The sequence below is a fragment of the Euprymna scolopes genome, chromosome 6, assembly GCF_053919585.1.
Source record: "Euprymna scolopes isolate OS-2025 chromosome 6, ASM5391958v1, whole genome shotgun sequence".
NCBI classification, from domain to species: domain Eukaryota; kingdom Metazoa; phylum Mollusca; class Cephalopoda; order Sepiida; family Sepiolidae; genus Euprymna; species Euprymna scolopes.
This window is the reverse complement of record NC_136487.1, coordinates 91,828,298-91,848,010: the sequence shown is the minus strand read 5'-3', so window position 1 is coordinate 91,848,010 and position 19,713 is coordinate 91,828,298. Positions and strand designations below refer to the sequence as shown.

The 19,713-nt window shown below is 35.3% G+C and overlaps 1 protein-coding gene across 3 annotated transcripts in view; it reads left to right on the top strand.

The window, feature by feature from the left end:
* Window positions 1-19,713, top strand: part of LOC145277784 (uncharacterized) — a 139,922-nt gene that overhangs the window by 18,546 nt on the left and 101,663 nt on the right. For all 3 annotated transcript variants that reach the window (XM_080129544.1, XM_080129543.1, XM_080129542.1), the window contains exons 2-3: window positions 6,103-6,143; window positions 17,562-17,682. In XM_080129544.1, coding sequence (XP_079985670.1) covers window positions 6,112-6,143; window positions 17,562-17,682 — 153 coding nt within the window. In that variant the 5' untranslated portion in view covers window positions 6,103-6,111. The remainder of the gene's footprint in view (window positions 1-6,102; window positions 6,144-17,561; window positions 17,683-19,713) is intronic.

Genomic DNA, 19,713 nt, shown 5'->3' with positions numbered 1-19,713 from the left:
AATTAAGCAAGGACTTTGTTGAGAAATTCTGTAAATTATGGCATAACGATTATTTCCTTTCTTTGAGAGAAAAGGACAGGAATATAAGTAATTGTACAGAGAAAATATCAGTCGGTGATCTTGTTTTGGTGAAGATGCCTAACCAAACCAAGCCCTTCTGGAGTCTTGGTAAGGTTCTCTGTCTCATTTGTAGGAAGGATGAACGAGTTTGTTCCAGATGTATATTAAGGGATGGTTGTGAACAAATCCATTCCCTAATGCATTTGTATCCGTTATAAATTAGGGAAGTTTCTTTTGCAGATCATTAGGGAAGTTCTGCAGAAATTATGGAAGTTTCTTCTGAAGATGAAAAAGAGAAGGGAGCTTATTTCTGTCTTACTTGTTCTGTTAGGAATGGGGGTTCTTCTCCAATGATATGTTGTAATGAATGTAACAGATGGTACTACTTTCGTAATTAGTGTGGGAGTTTCTGAGGAAAAGAATTGTGGAGATTGGCTTCGTCCAGAATGTGTGACACAAGGCACTACTCCTGCTAATATTAATATCGGACCTGTAAATAAAGCTACTCCTTGTCTCATTTAGGATAAAAAGAAGATATACTTTGAAACTAAAATAATAATAATAATAATAAAGAAAAGTTCTGCCAAACCGTAGACTTTGCTGTTCCAGCTGACCACAGTGTGAATATCAAAGAAAAGGAGAAACGGAGCAAATACACAGAGCTAGCCAGAGAGCTGAAAGAGATATTGTTGATGAAGAAAATCAAAATAATACCTATAATAGTAGGAGCACTAGGAACAATCCTGAAAAACTCTGAAAAAAGAATGGGAGAAATTGGAATCAGAGGAATGGCTGGAAAATACAACAAACAACAATAATGAAAAAAGCTGAAATATTAAGGAAAACTCTTTGAATGTGGAGACTAATGCACATGAGCCACAAACGCAGGCCAGACAAACTGCTGCAGAGGCAAAACATGAAGAAACGTTACATGGAACCAAGAACATTGAAGCTGCATGTCTATAAGTTCTCTACTCCCACCCCATCCCCCATTACCACATCACTGTCTCCCCCCCCAAAAAAAAAGTAAGACCGAATAACCGAGTAGAGTCAAGGAGGAAGGAAAAACAAAGGAGAGAGCACTGATCAGACCTTCACTGGATAAGTGCAAAGAGAACTGGGACCTTGCTAAGGCTTATTGCCACTCAAATTCCAGTGTAGACCAATGGCCGCTGCCAATGAGAAATCAATGGCAAGCAGCTATTGCGATAATGCAAATTTATTTGCAAATGCTATCGAAAAAAATGGAGAGTACTGGAAATCTGGAGAGATTTGTTGTCACTGAGCTTCCAAGGAACACCACAGGCTGTTTTCAAGGAGAGTTCTTTGATGACCTGTGTGAAAGCTCCTTGTGAGCCAATAATAATAATAATTTTATTTCTTGTTATTTTTCTTTTTTGTTAATTATTACGACATCTGGTCTTCTTGCTTGGATGGGTTTATCAATTTGTATATCCATGTCCCATAGGATTTTGTGATCCTCGTTTTCAAGTTCTGTTTATGTTCTGTTTATGTTTGTACCATTCAAGTTCTGTTCAAGTTCTGTTTATGTTTGTACCATTTGTCCGTGCATTTGAGATGCAGTTGTTTGCATAATTCCCAGTGTACTGCCCTTCCCACTTGATCATGACTGTTCTTGTAATCCTTTTGGGCCATTTTGCTGCATTCACTTACTATATGGTTTATCATTTCGTCTCTTTGTCCACAGAGTCTGCATTTACTGTTTTCTTGTATTTTCTTTGCTTTGATGTGGTTGGTTCTTATTGAGTTATCTTGTGCTGTGGTTATTAGCGATTCAGTTTCTCGGCTTATGTGTCCTTTTCGCATCCATGTCCAAGTGTTTTCATTATTCTCATCTTTTGTCATCCTTATGAATCTTCCATGTAGTTGTTTTTCTTCCCATTTTTTCTTTTCTCATCTTATCCTGTATCTCTGTTTTCTGTTTTGTCGATTTTCTCAGTGTTCTTCGCTGCCATGATTATCCTTTCCATGTTCTGTGATATGTATTTTTCAAATTCTTTTTTGGTGTCATACACACAGTCTTCTATACAAACTAGTCCTCTCCCACCTTATTTTCTTTTCACGTAGAGTCGGTCAATATCGTCCTTTGGGTGTAGTGCATTGTTCATGATGATGAGTTTCCTGGTCTTCTGATCAAGGTGTTTCATTTCTTCTTTGGTCCATCCTATGAATGGTTCTGAGTATCTTATTAGTGATACTGTCCATGTATTTATACCTTTTATTAGGTTTCTGCTATATAATTTAGTTTCTAGAAGTTTTCTTGTTCTCCATAGGTATTCCTTTCTAATTCTCTCTTTCATTTCTGTGGCTTTGATGGTGTCTGTTTCCAGAACTCCCAAGTATTTATAGGCATCTTATTCCCCTAGACCCCTCATCTCTGTTTGGTTGTGTAGTTCTATGCCTTCCATCATCATCATCATCATCATCGTCATCATCATCATCATCATCATCATCATCATCATCATCATCATCATCATTGTGTCAGGAGTTGGATACCGGCTTCATAGTGAGAAGTGAAATTCTTTGCTATGTCGGTGGGAATTTCCTTCTGTGTCCACTCGTCTTCCTGCTCCAAAAAACACTGTCATGCTTTTTTTAATTTTCTATTTTTTTACTTTTTTCCTCACAACGACCCTTTCACTTAGCAACAGGTTTCTTGTAATTTGATTGGTCGGTTGCCTCCGTTTACAATGAGGGTCTAACTCATGAGATGTCCCCCATTCAGTGTCAGGTTTTCTCTCCTTATGGCTTAAGTTTGGGGAGCATATGCTAGCAAGTCTCTGCTAATTGTTTTCTTTTTTTTATTATTACATCTCTGGGGCAGAATATGTGAATATAGCATTATCTTATACAAATATTGAAAAAAGTAATGAATATTCATTACTTTTTTGCTCCTCTTTGGGTTGTGTGTTGAAATTTGCTAGCTGGATGCACTGCCAGCCATTCTACAGCAAAGGCTCACAGAAGTTGAGTTACTTTGGAAAGTTTAATTTGTGCAAGTGTGGAATTATGTGCCAATTCGTTTTGGCAAAAAACCTTCAGTTTCAGTTTTAATTCAAGTCCCGTTATGAACTTTATTGAACTTTTCTACTTTGTTGTGATAGGTTAAATCGTGAATTTACCTCGACTTGACTTCTTGACATGCCTCAGTCAGGAAGGATTACCAACGAGGCTTCTGCCAGCTTTGAGCACACTTAAAATGCACTGTTAAGGGTAATATTACTTCTTATGAACATTTTAGTTTCATTTGGATACCATATGTATCACCTAGCTAAGTATTTTGTGTTTTCTAATCCCCCCCCCAAGCTCCTTCTATCCTTATTGGACAACCATATTTAATATACTTTTTTTTATAGATTTTGGACTGGAGTAATCTTTTCTCATAAACAAAAAAGAGATTTTATTTGATTTACTGACTTCTTGTGTCCTCCTCTCTTTTGGCCTGTTGGGTATTGTCTTAAGATTATTTTGAAAAGATTGAACCTTTTTGTTTAAAAAAAAAAGCATTTTGTCTATATAAACCCTTAGTTATTGTGTCATTTTTGCCGTCTATGTGCTTCACTTGGGTATTTCATGATGATACTGATCTGAACTTAGACAATGTATGATATAGGTCATAACATTTTATGACTGACATATTATTCTCATTTCTAATTTTTTTTATTTATTATTACACTACAAGAATGCGGGGAGATACTGCTGATTTCGTAAAGTCTCTGATTCTGCGCAGCGAATTTCTCCCAGACTAAGTTCTCCCAGCTCTTATCATTACACTTATAATTGAAATGTCTCTCTTTTTTTTTTAATACAAATAATCAATGTTTTTTTGTTTGAAAATACTTTTTATATAGTTTATACTGAAAATATTGTTTAAGCATTTTATTTCATTTTTAAATAGTTTAATATTTTTTATATATATAAAGAAAATGTTGCAAAATTTAAATATATCGCAGTAAATAACATATCCAATGCAGTATATTCCCAAAGAAATTGTTTTTGTTCACACTAGTGAAAGTCATAATTCCACTAAACTCTAAGCAAATGAAAAACCATGAGTCCGTGTTTTCTGAAAAACGCTGCTTATCTTTTTCCAGATTGATAACTAAAAGCTGCCATCAATTAACTTATTTCTCTTTAATCTTTAATTTAAAAAAAAAAATATTTTACTAAATTCAGCCTCTTTGATAATAGAGTGAATGAGTCCTTTGCTTAGTAATAGATTTCCCCAAAGATGTCCATTTTTCATTATCATTGTTTTGCTCACAACCTCCCCCAAATGGTATTTATCTTAAAGGACAATATCCATTCGCGAAAAATTCATTCATGTTCTTTTTCATCCCACTTAGACCCCACTAGAGATTGACTTGCTTACTTTTCGGTTCTGAAAAAAAGAAAAAAAAAAACGGAAAATGATAAGCAGTCAATTATTTTAAAAAGGGTTCAGAGGCTTTTACTAGCCGTTCTTTTTTTGTTTTTTTTTTATTTTGTCCACTCCCTGATCCTTTTTGACTGGGAAATTTTGATTTTTGTTCACATATAGAATGCCTCTTTTGTGGGAGCTGGATATTATAACACGACGAAGACCTGGCCACCCTCAGTTAAGATATAACCCGAGGAAGACTAGTGTTCACTGGTATATAAGTGTAGTTCTGTGTTTTTTTGATTCGAACACCCATAGAAGTCCAATAGTAGGGTCTTGGCCACTTCTATGATGACAGGGTTGATGTGAGATTCATGTAGTTCTTGTCTCAATAGTGGTTGGCAGGCAAAGGAAAAAAGTTTACAAAGTCCAATGTGTATGATTCAAAGTCTCCAGGGAGGATATGCATTACGGGCTGGAAATTTGGCAATCCTCTCCTCTTGCTGGCTGTTCACTGAAAAAGATTACTTCAGTTTCGTATCATTCATCTGCAGTTAATTCACAAGTTGATAAGTGATGAATAATCAACTGTGATGCAAGTTTTGGTTCCGTTGTAAGGATTAATTATTAAAATAATTTTGATTACAAAGAAAATATTTATGTACAATTATCAACAGGAAAAAAATAAAATAAAAATACATACCATATTTTTTTTCACCGACAGTCTACTCGATAGTAACTCAAACAGGGCCTTTTTTATTTTTTAACAATGGATTCTCTTGTCTCGTTATTGGTCAGTCGGTCAGTGAATGGGAGTGTTTTTGCATGGGGTAGTGGTGGACTGCAACTGCGATCTGACGACAATAATTGATAGCAACAACTGACTCTATCCCACTCTGTGGTTCCTTTTAAAGGAAAGGGTGGGTAAGGTTTGAGCTGGTATGGGTTTTTCTCCAACCAATCCCTGTTCATTACGTCATACTCTGATTTGCCTTGATTGGCTAATTGGCCACATCACCTATGCTATTAATTAGGTGATTTTCCCAACAGATTAAACTTTTCTATTATCTGAGTTCCCACACAGGCCAAATTCCGGCCTTGATCTTTAAGGTCACTTCAAGACAAAACATGTCGAATAACACACAACAATCCTATTCACAAACAATATTATTAATGTCCCTGGAATTGTTTTTTTTTTTCTTCATGCATTTTGTATCAGCGATCAAGCCGTTTCTAACCATCAAGGGCATCTGTTGGTACCTCGGGATCGTTCACATAAATAAAAGCTTTAATTCAGCTCTCATTCGCCCCCACCCCATTTCTGGGTCAATTTCAACCATTATAGGTGGTTGGGTCACAATATCCCCTAGATTAAAAAAAGAAGATTTATCTTTTTACTGACAATAGTTTACTCCGTAAGTTATCATTCCTGGAGTGAATATTTTCTGAGAACTTGTTAATCACTCTCTGAAGTATTTATTATTTCATTTGTTTTCAGATTACAGTATCAATTGGTTTCTTTGCAGAATTTTACTTGCAATGATGTCTTGATATAGAGCCATGTTTACAATTGCATCCTGGGACAGAAAAAGAAAGACAGAAAGATAGCATTATATTATAGATTGTGAGAGATCATTATTATTTTTTCTTCTATTTTTCAGTAATTGACGATGGGTACACAAATACATTTGCTTATTGCTCTGTAAGTATGATTATGATTATTATATTCATTTATTATACCTTTTTGGTCATCTTTTGTTTTAATCAATAATCTTATGCAATCTTTAAGAAATCTACTTGATTCAACATATTGAATGCTGGTGATGTGTTGCTTGGGGAAGGTTCAGAAAGTTTCTGCCAATCTTTACATCTAGACACATTTCCTTCAGGATTCAGGGCAAAGTATTTTCAACCTATCCTTGTTCTGTCATTTTGCATGGCAGTAAGAAATGAACCCTGAACACTTTTGATTTGCAATGGCTTTATTTTTATTATTTATTTTTTTTAATACTGAATAAAGTGGTCAAATATAATTCTATAAATAGGATGATTATTTATATTTTTAGAATACGTTACTCTTTCAAAACATTTCTCTTTGAGAATATTCACACCCAAGCTGGAAAAAGACTCTGATAATCCCCGGACCATAGACATATAGCATTAGTTTGGAGTGGAGTTTTCTGGCATATCAACCATAGGTGATTAAATTCCAAATAAAATTGTTAAATATAATTCTATAGGTAGGGTAAATATTTATATTCCAAAAGTGCATTGGTCTTAGAATACTAGAATACATTGCTTTCAGATTAGTTTGTTTTATGACATATCAACCGTCTATGAATTATTTAGTGCTGAATAAAGTTGTCAGATATGATTCTATAGGTAGAATCATTATTTATATTCCTAGTATGCATTGCTCTCAGAAGGAAATTTCACAGTGAAAGCGGGCACATTACTCTTAGAAAGAAACATTACTCTTAGAAGGAGAAGCATTACTCTCAGAAAATACCACTTCAACACTGCCTTATAGTACCCATTTGTGAGGAAAATAAAATGGAGGAATAAGGTTTTAATTAATCAGATTGAATAATACGGTTGGGGATGAACATTGATACTAAAGCTTGATGTGACCAAACAATTGATCAGATCAGGCCTCCCTGACCTTTCATCAAACTAAAATAAGGACCAAAATCGATGAATATCTAACCACCAGGTTCCAGTCCTGTGGCATGATGGGTTACAGGTGGCCCCACTGGGGGTGTTACCCTTTGCATGGGGTTGTAGTTTTTGAATTCATGGCCCTGTCAACAGGTTGATATTGCCTGAAGAGAAATGATGCCATGGATGTGTTACGTGAGTCTTAAAGACAGGTTTAATTCTGAGGATAGAGACAGGAAACTTTGTTGGTATGGTCAGGTTAAAACGATAGATAAGAGTTTTTAGGCTTTTAGATGTAGAACATTTGAGGTAGTAGGGGATGAAGTGTAGTAGAACATTTGAGGTAGTAGGGGATGAAGTGTAGTAGAACATTTGAGGTAGTAGGGGATGAAGTGTAGTAGAACATTTGAGGTAGTAGGGGATGAAGTGTAGTAGAACATTTGAGGTAGTAGGGGATGAAGTGTAGTAGAACATTTGAGGTAGTAGGGGATGAAGTGTAGTAGAACATTTGAGGTAGTAGGGGATGAAGTGTAGTAGAACATTTGAGGTAGTAGGGGATGAAGTGTAGTAGAACATTTGAGGTAGTAGGGGATGAAGTGTAATAGAACATTTGAGGTAGTAGGGGATGAAGTGTAGTAGAACATTTGAGGTAGTAGGGGATGAAGTGTAATAGAACATTTGAGGTAGTAGGGGATGAAGTGTAATAGAACATTTGAGGTAGTAGGGGATGAAGTGTAATAGAACATTTGAGGTAGTAGGGGATGAAGTTACAAAGATAGACTTGAAAGAAATAGAGATGATTAAAAACTGGGCAAAGATAGGTTAGTTTGGAAGTAAATTTCTTATAACCGTCCAACATATGCAAGCATGTAAAATGGACGTTAAATCGAATATGATAATCCAACTGACAATCCATACATCTCAGTAACCCTTATTATCAAGTGGTTTTGGGCCTCAGTATGTAGCAATCCATTAGTAAAAAATATAATATAGAATGATGGCATGGATGTGTAATGTGAGTCTTAAAGACTGGCTAGTTCTGATGGCTTCAGAAGAAGATTAAATCTGGACAGCATACAGAAGAATAAACTTTGATGCGATGACCACATTGCAACAATAAATGAGATTTCTTGCATTGGTGCATGGAAAACAGTAAAGGTAGCAGGTCAAGTACACAAGTACACAGAAAAAAGACCAAGGAAAACAGGAAGTGATAAAAATGGACTTGAGAGAAAAGGGGAATAGATAAAAACATGACCATAGATAGGTTAGTTTGGAAGTTAGTTTCTTAAAGACATCCAACACATAAAACAGTCGTAAAACTGATGATGATGATGATGATGATGATGATGATGATGATGATGATGATGATGATGATGATGATATTTTTTCAAAGAAAATAAATCTCATTAAGATTTATGTCTTCTCTCTATCTCTCCCTTCCTCTCTGTTTTTGTGTTTTGTTTTGTTTTTTACCTCATTTCCAAAACTGTAATTAGAACATCTGCTACTAGTCTCTCACTCCCAGACAAGGTTCAAAAGAGAGTCGCCAACCTAATAGGTCCTGAACTGTCATCTAAGCTTCAGCCTCTGTTCCATCGATGAAATGTAGCATCTCTCTGCCTGTTCTACAAGTACTTTAACGGTGAATATTCCGACGAACTGCAAGCACTTGTACCCACTCTATGTAAATACCCCCGACAAGCAGTAAAATCCCACCCCTTCACAGTAGAGATTCCTAGATGTAAGAGAGCCTTCTATTCCAGTAGTTTCTTCCCCAGAACTGCTAGACTTTGGAATTCCCTTTCAGGTTTCTGCTTCCCCAACTGTACTGACATGCAGAAGTTCAAGTGTAATGTGAACCGACATCTTGCTTCCTAACTCCTCACCTAGTACCCCTGTAGCCTGTGTCCCTAATAGTAGCCCCCTACATCAAAGTGGCAATGTGCCTTGTTTGGGGTGAAAATGTAATAAAAAAAAAAAAAAAAATATATATATATATATATATATATATATATATATATATATATATATGCAGTAGGAATCTAATTAAAGGAATAAAAACCTGGGCAATAAGATACTCCGGACAATTTATAGACTAGACCAAAGAAACATTTAGGCATTTTGATCAGAAGACAAGGAAACTAACGACTATGCACAATGCATTACAGAAAGGAACAAAGAGGGAAGAGGACTGATAAGTGTAGAAGAGTGTTCATTAGACAGAAAAAAGACTTGGAAAGTACATAACTCAGAACACAAGAAAGATTGATCACCACAGAGAGAGACACAAATGTTTTGTTTTTTACCTCATTTCCAAAACTGTAATTAGAACATAACGTGATGATAACCACAAAACAAAATAGTTGGCAAAGACATAATTGGAGATAATTCTGTCAATCTTTATCACAAATTGTGTTTTTCGTTTTTCTTCTTTTTTTTTTTTTTTAACTAATGTGTCACTGGTTATCAAGCCGAAAGCCATTCGATGTTAAGGGTTAATGAAATGAATAGATTGTCAGTTTAATAATGGAAATATTATGAGAGAATTGAAAATTATTACTGAAATAAACAACATTTTATTACTTACTAACAGAGAGAGGCCTGATATTGCCAAACAAAAAATATGCTTAAATATATTTTAATTCATGCAGATTTCATATATATTATTGTAGATTTAATTCTCTATTGACTATTTATATATACTGATTCAAAAGTTAAAAAAAAAATGACTTTGGTGCTAGAATTGAAACCAAAATATTTAGCGCTCCAGCTGTGTTCCCTCATTCAGCACTCCAGCTGCATTCCCTACTGTTTGAGATAACCCGACAGATAAATAAGAAAGTTATAAAATTAATCCACTTTTAGCTATGATTAGTTTTACACATGCGCAAACTAATAAAAATATGTCGGCAAGTTAAAATAAACATTTTGTATTTCAACTTACTGACTTCTGTACGTGTTATTCATCCATCCAAGCAAAGCTTTTACTTGCTGTAAACTATCCTTGGTGTATGATTACTATTTCTTGTTAATTTCAGTGTTATGTGCTCAGTAGTTTAAGAGATTAGCAGTTAAATATTTACACATAGACAGGCATACACATATACATACATGTATTGTTTTATTTATATAGATGAAAACAATTTATGACCAAGTATTTGTTGACATTTGATTGATCATACTGTAACTGACAGAGAAAACGGTCATGATTACTGCAAATTTAATGAAGTGAAATTTACTTGATGATAACGAGGGCAAAATTATGCTACATCTGAAGTTGCCAGATTTGGGATGAAGATCATAAATTTGACTTTGTTTCATATTAGTAACTAGCGGGGGTGCGCCTGACGTCACCCGGGTGTTTGAAAAAAAAAGTGTTAGTAGGCAGAAAGGCTTGAACCCAAACACACGACGTGAAGGCAGAAAAGAAAGTGAAAGAAAATGTAACATGTTACCGCTATGCCAAGACAGGAGCAAAAGTGTAAAGCATTGAAATTTTGCGATGTCACCCATCATGCCATAATAAGAAATATGGCAGAAAGTTGAAAGCTAAACTGGCCTCTAGCCAATTAAGCTTTCAGCTTTCTTCCGTATTTGTTTCACCACAACGTTGGTGAGAACTAGATCCCCCTCTTGGGGTGGGGGGGGACCTCTGGCAGTGTCTTAAATAGCAATTGTCTGATATGAAGTGTTTCCACCACAGTAATCAAAGCTAATTGCCTTTAAGACATGCCGACCACGGAGGCCAGCAAATCACTTTGTTTTGATTCAGTTTTGCTTTATTTATATGAGAAAGACAATCAAACACTCGAAACCAGAGATTTTTTTTAAAAGTCGCTCAAAATAAATGTAGATACGACATCCATTCACAAATCATAGATATTATAATCTAGGGAGTATATAAAAAGTTCTCCAAAATAGTAACCCCGACCCCGAAAAAACCTTTAACGGACATACAGAAATGCACGCAGCTGTTTTGCCTTTTATAAAGATAGATGGCAGACCAGAGCCCCAGCATCACACAGTAATGTGTATCAGTGACAATGTGTTTTAATGAAATATTTTTTAATGCATTGTATGACAACCATGGATGACCATCCCCCTTTGGTATCCATGCTGTTTTGGATTGACTAAATCGTCATTTAGCTGAAAAATATAGGGTTGAATTCTACTGACTTTAAAAATACTTCTAGTATCCCAATTTTCAATGAAAAACAAAATGAAAGAGCAATTGTCTGAGACTGACACCAGTAATTTGATTTTAAATGACATCTTTATTAAGAATCATCAGTGTGGTTATAATTCTGCCTTTGTTGGGAATCCAATAAATGGGGGACAGTTGAAAGGTTTTCAAGTTTAAAGTCAAAAGAATAACTACTGATGATAAGCAAATGTCAATGATAAATGAACCTTCTGACCAGATGAAAATCAGTGTATAAAATGAATTAAATTTAAAATGCCAGACTAAGCTTATTTCACACTTAAAAAAGGCTTAATTTTAATTTATTTTTAATAACAATTAATTTAGAATATACAAAGTTTGGAGCAAAACGGAGGTTTTCAGCATTTCTATTGACATGTGTAGTGAAGTAAAAGATGATTTTAAATGACATTTTTATTAATAATCATCAGTGTGGCTATATATAACGGTTCTGCGAATTACATAATTCAAACCTTGGATATCAGTCAACATTGACTGCCAGGATCCAATGTTTTAAACTATGTGGTCATTGTGACAACCATATAAAATAAATAGTATTTATCATTACAAGCATAGAAAGGCTCAAAGGGTATTGTATCTCCAACATTATTATTATCATCATTATTTCTACTCACTAGGAGTTCTCACACAGGTCATCATTCTCACTAACAACAACCAATAGTGTTCCCTGGGGTCTGAGTGACAACAAGTCTCCCCTGATTTCCACTACTCTTCACCTATTTCGATAATCTTTGCAAATGACTTTGCATTATTGCAACAGCTGCTTGCCATTGAGTTCTAACTGGCAACAACCATTGGTGTTCACTGGAATTTGAGTGACATTAAACCTGCTCAATGTCTCAGTTATTTTCACTCATTCAGTGAAGCTTCCTCTCCTTGGTTATTCCATCCTCCTTGACTCTTCACAACTATTTGGTATGGTGCCAGTTGACGCCGACACCACCATCATTTTTTTTTAGATAGAGGTAGTTAACTAACAATATTGTGTTTTCACTTTCTTGGTTCCATGTAGTGTTTTTTTTTTTCTATCTTTTTGTTTTACTTCTGTTGTAGTTTCCATATGGTCAGTTAGCATTTGTAGCTCATATTGGGTTAGTTTCCACGCTCAAGGGTTTTCCTTAAGATTTCAGCCGTTTTTAGAATTACTATCTGTTGTATAGCCTCAGTTTTTCTCTCAATTCCGATTTCTTCTAGTCTTTTTTGTAAGTTCTTTGGGACTGTACATAGTGTTCCTATAATTAGTATTATATTGATTTTCTTCCTGTTTCGTATTCTTTTTGGTTCTCTGGCAAGTGCTGCATACTTATTTCGTTTTTTATCTCTTTGATATTCGCTTGTGGTCTGCTGGGATGGCAAAATTTTGAAAGTTTCCTTTCTTTCTTGTTAATTATTATGATGCTCGGTCTCCTTGCTTAGATGAGTTTATTTATTTGTATCTCCATGCCCCAAAGGATTTTATGGTTTTCATTTTCCAGTACTGTCTCCGTCACTCTTTTCTCCTTCTGACATGCTAGTTAACCCTACGAAAAAAATCTGTCATTCTTTTTTCCACTGACACGCAAAGTACATACTCTCTGAGTGAGCAAAAATAAATCTTCTCCAATCAAAGAAATACCAGCTTTTTATATCCTCAAATTTGACATATGCACATTATGAAGCGGTTGAACCTGAGCACATGTCCCCTTTTTGTGTCCTATCAGTCGGGTTTTGAGGTCTGAGCATCGCACACACCACCCTTGGCCACCTGCCTCCATGGCTGCCATCACACTACTCTCTAATCTCATGATCACAAACTGGGCAGGGAGGTAGTATCTGTCTTTGTCAGGTACTCCTTAGCTTAGTAGGGCTTCTTTGGGAACATTTGCTTCCATTTCTGCCTCGTGCAACTCATCTGACTCAGTCTTATCATCCTCATGTTTTAACCTCTCTAACCATAACTAGCTCACGATACACCATCAGATGCAATTGGCCCATGATATACTGCCAGATGCAATTGGCCCACGATACACCGCCAGACGCCACTGGCCCACGATGCACCACCAGACGCCACTGGCCCATGATACAATGCCAGACGCAACTGGCCCATGATACACCACCAGACGCCACTGGCCCATGATACACTGCCAGATGCAACTGGCTCATGATACACCGCCAGATGCAACTGGCCCATGATATACTGCCAGACGCAACTGGCTCATGATACACCGCCAGATGCAACTGGCCCATGATATACTGCTAGACGCAATTGGCTCATCATACACTGCCAACTCAAAAAAAAAAGTTTGGCTAGAATTGTAAGTCAGACTCGATCGGTAATTCAATCCCTTCACGACGACAACAAACTTTAGAGTCCGGCACTCAAACTGTCACTCAGAACTCCTCCATTGAACAACAAACCTTCAAGGTTTAACTTGCATGTGCATAAAAAAAAATTCTCCATAGCCCGACAAATGATCACAAAGTTAGAGCTTCAAATGCATATTTAACTTCTCCATGGCATAGCAAACTTTCACAAAGTCTGCCTTTTGAATACACACTCAAAATTATCCACAGTATGACGAATTTTTACTTTGACTTTCGAATGTGCACTCTAAAATTTAACCGAATAATCGTATATTAACTATAATCTTATTGTAACTGCTTCATTTTAAAGCAACAACTGTTTTCTTTTCAGCAAAAGCAACTGAATTTCACTTTAAATTCTTCATTTAAAAACAACTTTTTACGTACAAGTCGACCGAATCGCATTTCAAGTTTTTAAAAGCAATGACTCTTTTTTTTTAATCCAACTGAATCGAACTTCAACTTCTTCATTGAAAATCAACACCTTTTTTTCATTTTCAGCAAATACAACCGAATTTCATTTTTAATTCATTTAAAAACGACTTTTTACAAATAAAAATCTGACTTGAATTGTACTTTACTGTTCTATATAACTTGACGACAGTATTTCTCAAAAATCTCCATAACTTGAAGACTAAAAAAAAATCCAACGACTTCTACCAGGAAGGCCAAGTAAAAAAAAAAAGACAAAAAAGGTTGGACTAACTTCTAAATCTTGTCATATCTCAATGCTTCCAATTTTCAATGTGACTTTTAATTTTCCAGGTTTGATGCGAATCGTTTAATATTTCCCATTTTCGTCTCGGCTGCATTGACTTTATATTTAAAGCTGAAATAGCTTCTAGTGTTGGAATTAAAGTTTTTAACTGCCAAATACCATTTCATGCTTTTTTCTCCCTTTGATACGTGAGTTAATTGTATAAAAAAAAATCCGTTGTTCTTTTTTCTACCGACATTCGAAAATGACTGAGTGAGCAAAAAAAACAAACTTCTCCAATCAAAGAAATATCAGCTTTTTATATCCTCAAATTCGACATATGCAAATTAAGATAGGACCTAATCTGAGCATATGTCCCCTTTTCGTATCCTTTAGGTTGGGGTTTGAGTTCTGAGTGTTGCACACGCTACTCTTGGCCGACGGCCTCTGTGACTGCTGTCACATCTATTTTAGTTCTAATGTTAATTATAATGTGTTGGTCTGTGCAGCTGTCAGTAGAGATTCTCTTTCTCTGTTCATGTTTCTTTTTCTTAGTTGTGTCACGACTATCTTACGATGGCCGTAGTTGTGTCCAGGTGTCTCTCTCTGTGGTGATCAGTCTTTCTTGTGTTCTGAGTTATGTACTTTCCAAGTCTTTTTTCTGTCTAATGCACACTCTTCTACACTTATCAGTCCTCTTCCCTCTTTGTTCCTTTCTGTAATGCATTGTGCATAGTCGTTAGTTTCCTTGTCTTCTGATCAAAATGCCTAAATTTTTCTTTGGTCTAGTCTATAAATTGTCCGGAGTATCTTATTGCCCAGGTATTTATTCCTTTAATTAGATTCCTACTGCATATATATATATATATTTTTTTTTATTATTACATTTTCACAGCAAACAAGGCACATTGCCACTTTGATGTAGGGAGCTACTATTAGGGACACAGGCTACAGGGGTACTAGGTGAGGAGTTAAGCAGCAAGATGTCGGTTCATGTTACACTTGAATTTCTGCATGTCAGTACAGTTGGGGAAGCAGAAACCTGAAAGGGAATTCCAAAGTCTAGCGGTTCTGGGAGGAAAAAACTACTGGAATAGAAGGCTCTCTTACATCTAGGGATCTCTACTGTGAAGGGGTGGGATTTTACTGCTTGTCAAGGGTATTTACGTAGAGGGGGTACAAGTGCTTGCAGTTCGTCGGAACATTCACCATTAAAGTACTTGTAGAACAGGCAGAAAGATGCTACATTTGGTCGATGGGACAGAGGCTGAAGCTTAGATGACAGTTCAGGACCTATGGACCTATTAGGTTGGCGACTCTCTTTTGAACCTTGTCTAGGAGTGAGAGACTAGTAGCAGATGCACCGGCCCAAATATGTCAACAATACTCCATACATGGGCGAATGGTGGCCTTATAGAGGTACAGGATACTTTCGGGTGTTAGTAGCTTTCTAGCATGGTAGAGAGAACCTACCTTTTTCGCAGCGGTCCTGGCAATGCTCTCAATGTAATTGTTCCAACTCATGCTTCCTGTGAACGCTAGGCAGAGGAGTTTAAGAGATGTGTTTTCAGATAAAGAGTCTTTGGCCATTGCTATTGGTGGTAGAGAAAGTTTCTTGTAGTTATTGAAGGAAACAAGTTTAGTCTTGGCAGCATTGAATGTGACCATCCATTTTTGTCCCCATTCCACTACAGATTGGAGGTAATCCTCTTGTGTTTCTGCCATTTCTTTAGATATGTGTTCATTTGTTTTCCTGTCGTGTCTGTTATAGAGCGTGGTGTCATCAGCATATATACCCATCTCACAGACAATTTTGTCAGGGAAGTCATTTATGAATATTAGGAATAATAGAGGTCCAAGGATAGACCCCTGAGGCACTCCCGCATTTATATCATATGTTTAGATGTACGTCCATCGAGGACAACCTGGATTTTTCTCTTATCTGAGAAGGATTTAATTATGTTAAGTATTCTTCCAGTGATACCGTATGATTAGAACTTTCCTTGTTCTTCTCAGGTATTATTTTCAATTTTTTATTTTTTTATTTTTGTAGATTTGATAGTTTTGACTTTCAGAACTCCTAAATATGTGTATCTTGTTCACCAAGCATCTTTATATCCTCTTAGTTGCCCAGTTCCATGCCCTCTAGTTTCCTTTTTTTCATCTGTAATAGTGCATGCTTTTCCTCTCCAAATTCCAGTCAATGTCCAGACTTAATATTCTGGGTGTGTATACCAGATTTTTCGGTCCTTTTTTGCTTTTTGCAAATAGTTTCAAATCATAAATATACATGAGATGATTTGTTCTTTGTTTTGTGTCTGTAAACTTGTATCTAACATAGCATACATAAGTATGTTGATGGTCATAGCCATAATAAGCAGTAGTGGTGATAGCGAATCTCCTTGGAAGATGCTTCTCTGTATTTCAGTCAGATGTCCTTCAGCTGTCAGTTCCAGTCTCCATGTTTCCATTGCTTTCTTAATAATATTAATAATCTTTCTGATCTTGTACATTCCTAGGCATTCAGTAATCCATGCTTAAGAGATTCTGTTGTAGGCTTTCTTGTCAGTTCCTGCTATGGCTGTTTTTTTACCCGCTTTTTACCTTTTTCAGGATCTTTGGATCTATGTATACCAAGTTGTGCTTCTCTATATTTCCTTTCCAGCATCAGCATCCTTTTTGTTCCAAGAGTGGTAAATATGTTCTCTCGGTTGGGCTGTTAAGCTTTTCCACATGTAAACAAATTATTCAAGATCATTTTCCTTTTCATTAAACACATTTTAAAATTAATTGTAAATCTATATATTAAATGTATTATATTTATTTATTCATATTTGTTCCACTAATTAATTGTAAACCTATTTACTTGGTGCAATATGCTATTGGTATTTGTGATCATTGTTTTATTTATTTATATACATGTTTTCCTTTTTTCCCTGACATAGTAAAATTTACCTTGAATTCTTATTTATTATATGTGTGGCTTAAGTTTAAATATGATGAACTAGAGAGAGAGAGAGAGAGAGAGAGAGAGAGAGAGAGAGAGAGAGAGAGAGAGAGAGAGAGAGAGAGAGAGAAACATGTTGATGAACCACAGTAAGAGCAAACTACATATCCATGGACAACTATTTTATTTATAAAAAATAAATACACATATTTCTATGCATATAATTGAATAAAATAATTTCTTGCTTCAGTTCTTTAGTCATGATGGTAAAGGGCGAAAAGTGTCGCCCTGTTTATGAATATATGCACACAAGTGGTGAGTGCCGATCATGCACTATCTGTCCAATAGGGCATGGAATTAATCACACAGAGGTAAGTGTATAAAACAAACTCTTTTCTTTTGTTTCCCCATATTTTGCAGATTTTATTTCTAATTGGACAACTTAGTTTTAATTCCAGTTTTACATGAAAAACGTATATAGAAATAAACAAACTTACAGACCTTGCTGAATCGTTACTTTATTAAATTTGGTAGAGACATTAAAGAAGAAAAACAACACACCAAAATTTGAGATTTTAGATTTCCTTACGAGTCGTCACCAAATCAGGCAGTAGAAATGAGATATCATCCTCTTTCTCATCATAAATAGCAATTTGTTCAGACATACAAAACACTGCATGAAGTGGATACTACATGTCTTCATTTGATTCCTCATTTCAGGCTTGATTCAGTATATTACATGTGATAGGTGTTTCAATTCCGTTAAGAATATTATGAATAACTATAGAAAAGCATTCTGTAAGCTGATTGTCTATCATGTGAACCAATCACCTCATAGTGCTACTTTCTGCATAAAGAAATAAATATGAATATTCATGATTGCTACATTTTCACTAGTTAGGCTTTAAATAAAAATAAACTTGCCTATTTATTCGTAACATCAAACTATAGTTGCATAAAAAATGTCATTTCAATTTGGGAATGGATTAAGTGCTTTTAAAACCAGTCTGTGTATGTATATGACATTGTTTTATATATAAGATCAAAGAATGCTTTTTCCTATCGATCCATCGTTTTTCTTTTCTTTGCTTTTCTTTTCCATTTATTGTCTTTTCTTGTTCATCTACAATGTTATATATGTGGTGAAAACATCTTGGCTTTTGTGTATCTCAAAAAGGTATGTGATATGGAATGAATAAATCCATTCATACACCAAAAGACATTCTAGTCATTGTTGTATCCATGCTGTCAGATATTTTGACCTCTTTTCACACACACACACACACACACACACACACACACACACACACACACACACACACACACACACACACACACACACACACAGCAAATTTATAAACTCTAATGATAAACCCTCTCTCCTAATATATAAATTAATAATTTTGATACCATTATATAAGTATTCCATATATGTTGTTTTTTAAACTTTTTTCACTTTCAACCTCTTCATTTATATCTTAAAACTAATACATTTTACATACGTTTTATAATTTTATATAATGCCAACCTTTTAATAAATTTTTCCTATAAAATATATTCCTTACTTGTAAAGCATACCATCCTGTATATAATAAGATTACCAGATGCCACATACAAATTTATTATGTCTAAACCTTCAACCCTCGTCTTATCTCACTACACTACGTCATTTCATTCAGTTATTCTTTTAATTAGATCCTATATTGCATCCTAATAGAGGCATCATCACTATTGCCAGATCTGTAGATGAAGTAGTTCATATTTTCCCTCTCCCTGATAAGTCCTCCAATTCTCCCAGACAAAACCGAGTAAATATATAACCATCACAACTATTAGGACCTGACACCCTTATTAACTGGAATAAACACTCTTACAAATATAACTACCATTACATTTCACTATTCAAAAATAATGAAACATTCCCCCTATTCTCATTTGCCGTTACCTTGAAATTCCATTATTCTGGATCACACAAAAAATGAACACATCAGCCTATATTCAAGATGGTTGCTTGATCTTCACGCATTTACAAAGATCATTTATAACTTAGTTTAAAGTTACACAATCAAAAAAGTCATAACTTCCATGTAAAAAAGTTAAAGCAGCTACCTCTGGTGATGCTTACATCTCATGAAAATACCTTCGTTCTAAACCGTCCAAGTTTTCTTCCTTTATTCATTTGAATTAATAAAAAATATTGTCGGATCGATCGTCAAAACTTATGAGTTGAAAATATGAATGAATCTCTAGCGTCCGTCTATGAAATTGACTCTACCCCCACTCTAGAAACGTTATAACTGAAAACTGATCCCCCATGATAAAAGTCAGAAAAACATTTCTGTTTTTGTTTGTTTATATTTTTTTTTTCTGGAAGTTAAATTTGTAATCAATGAGTTTAATAT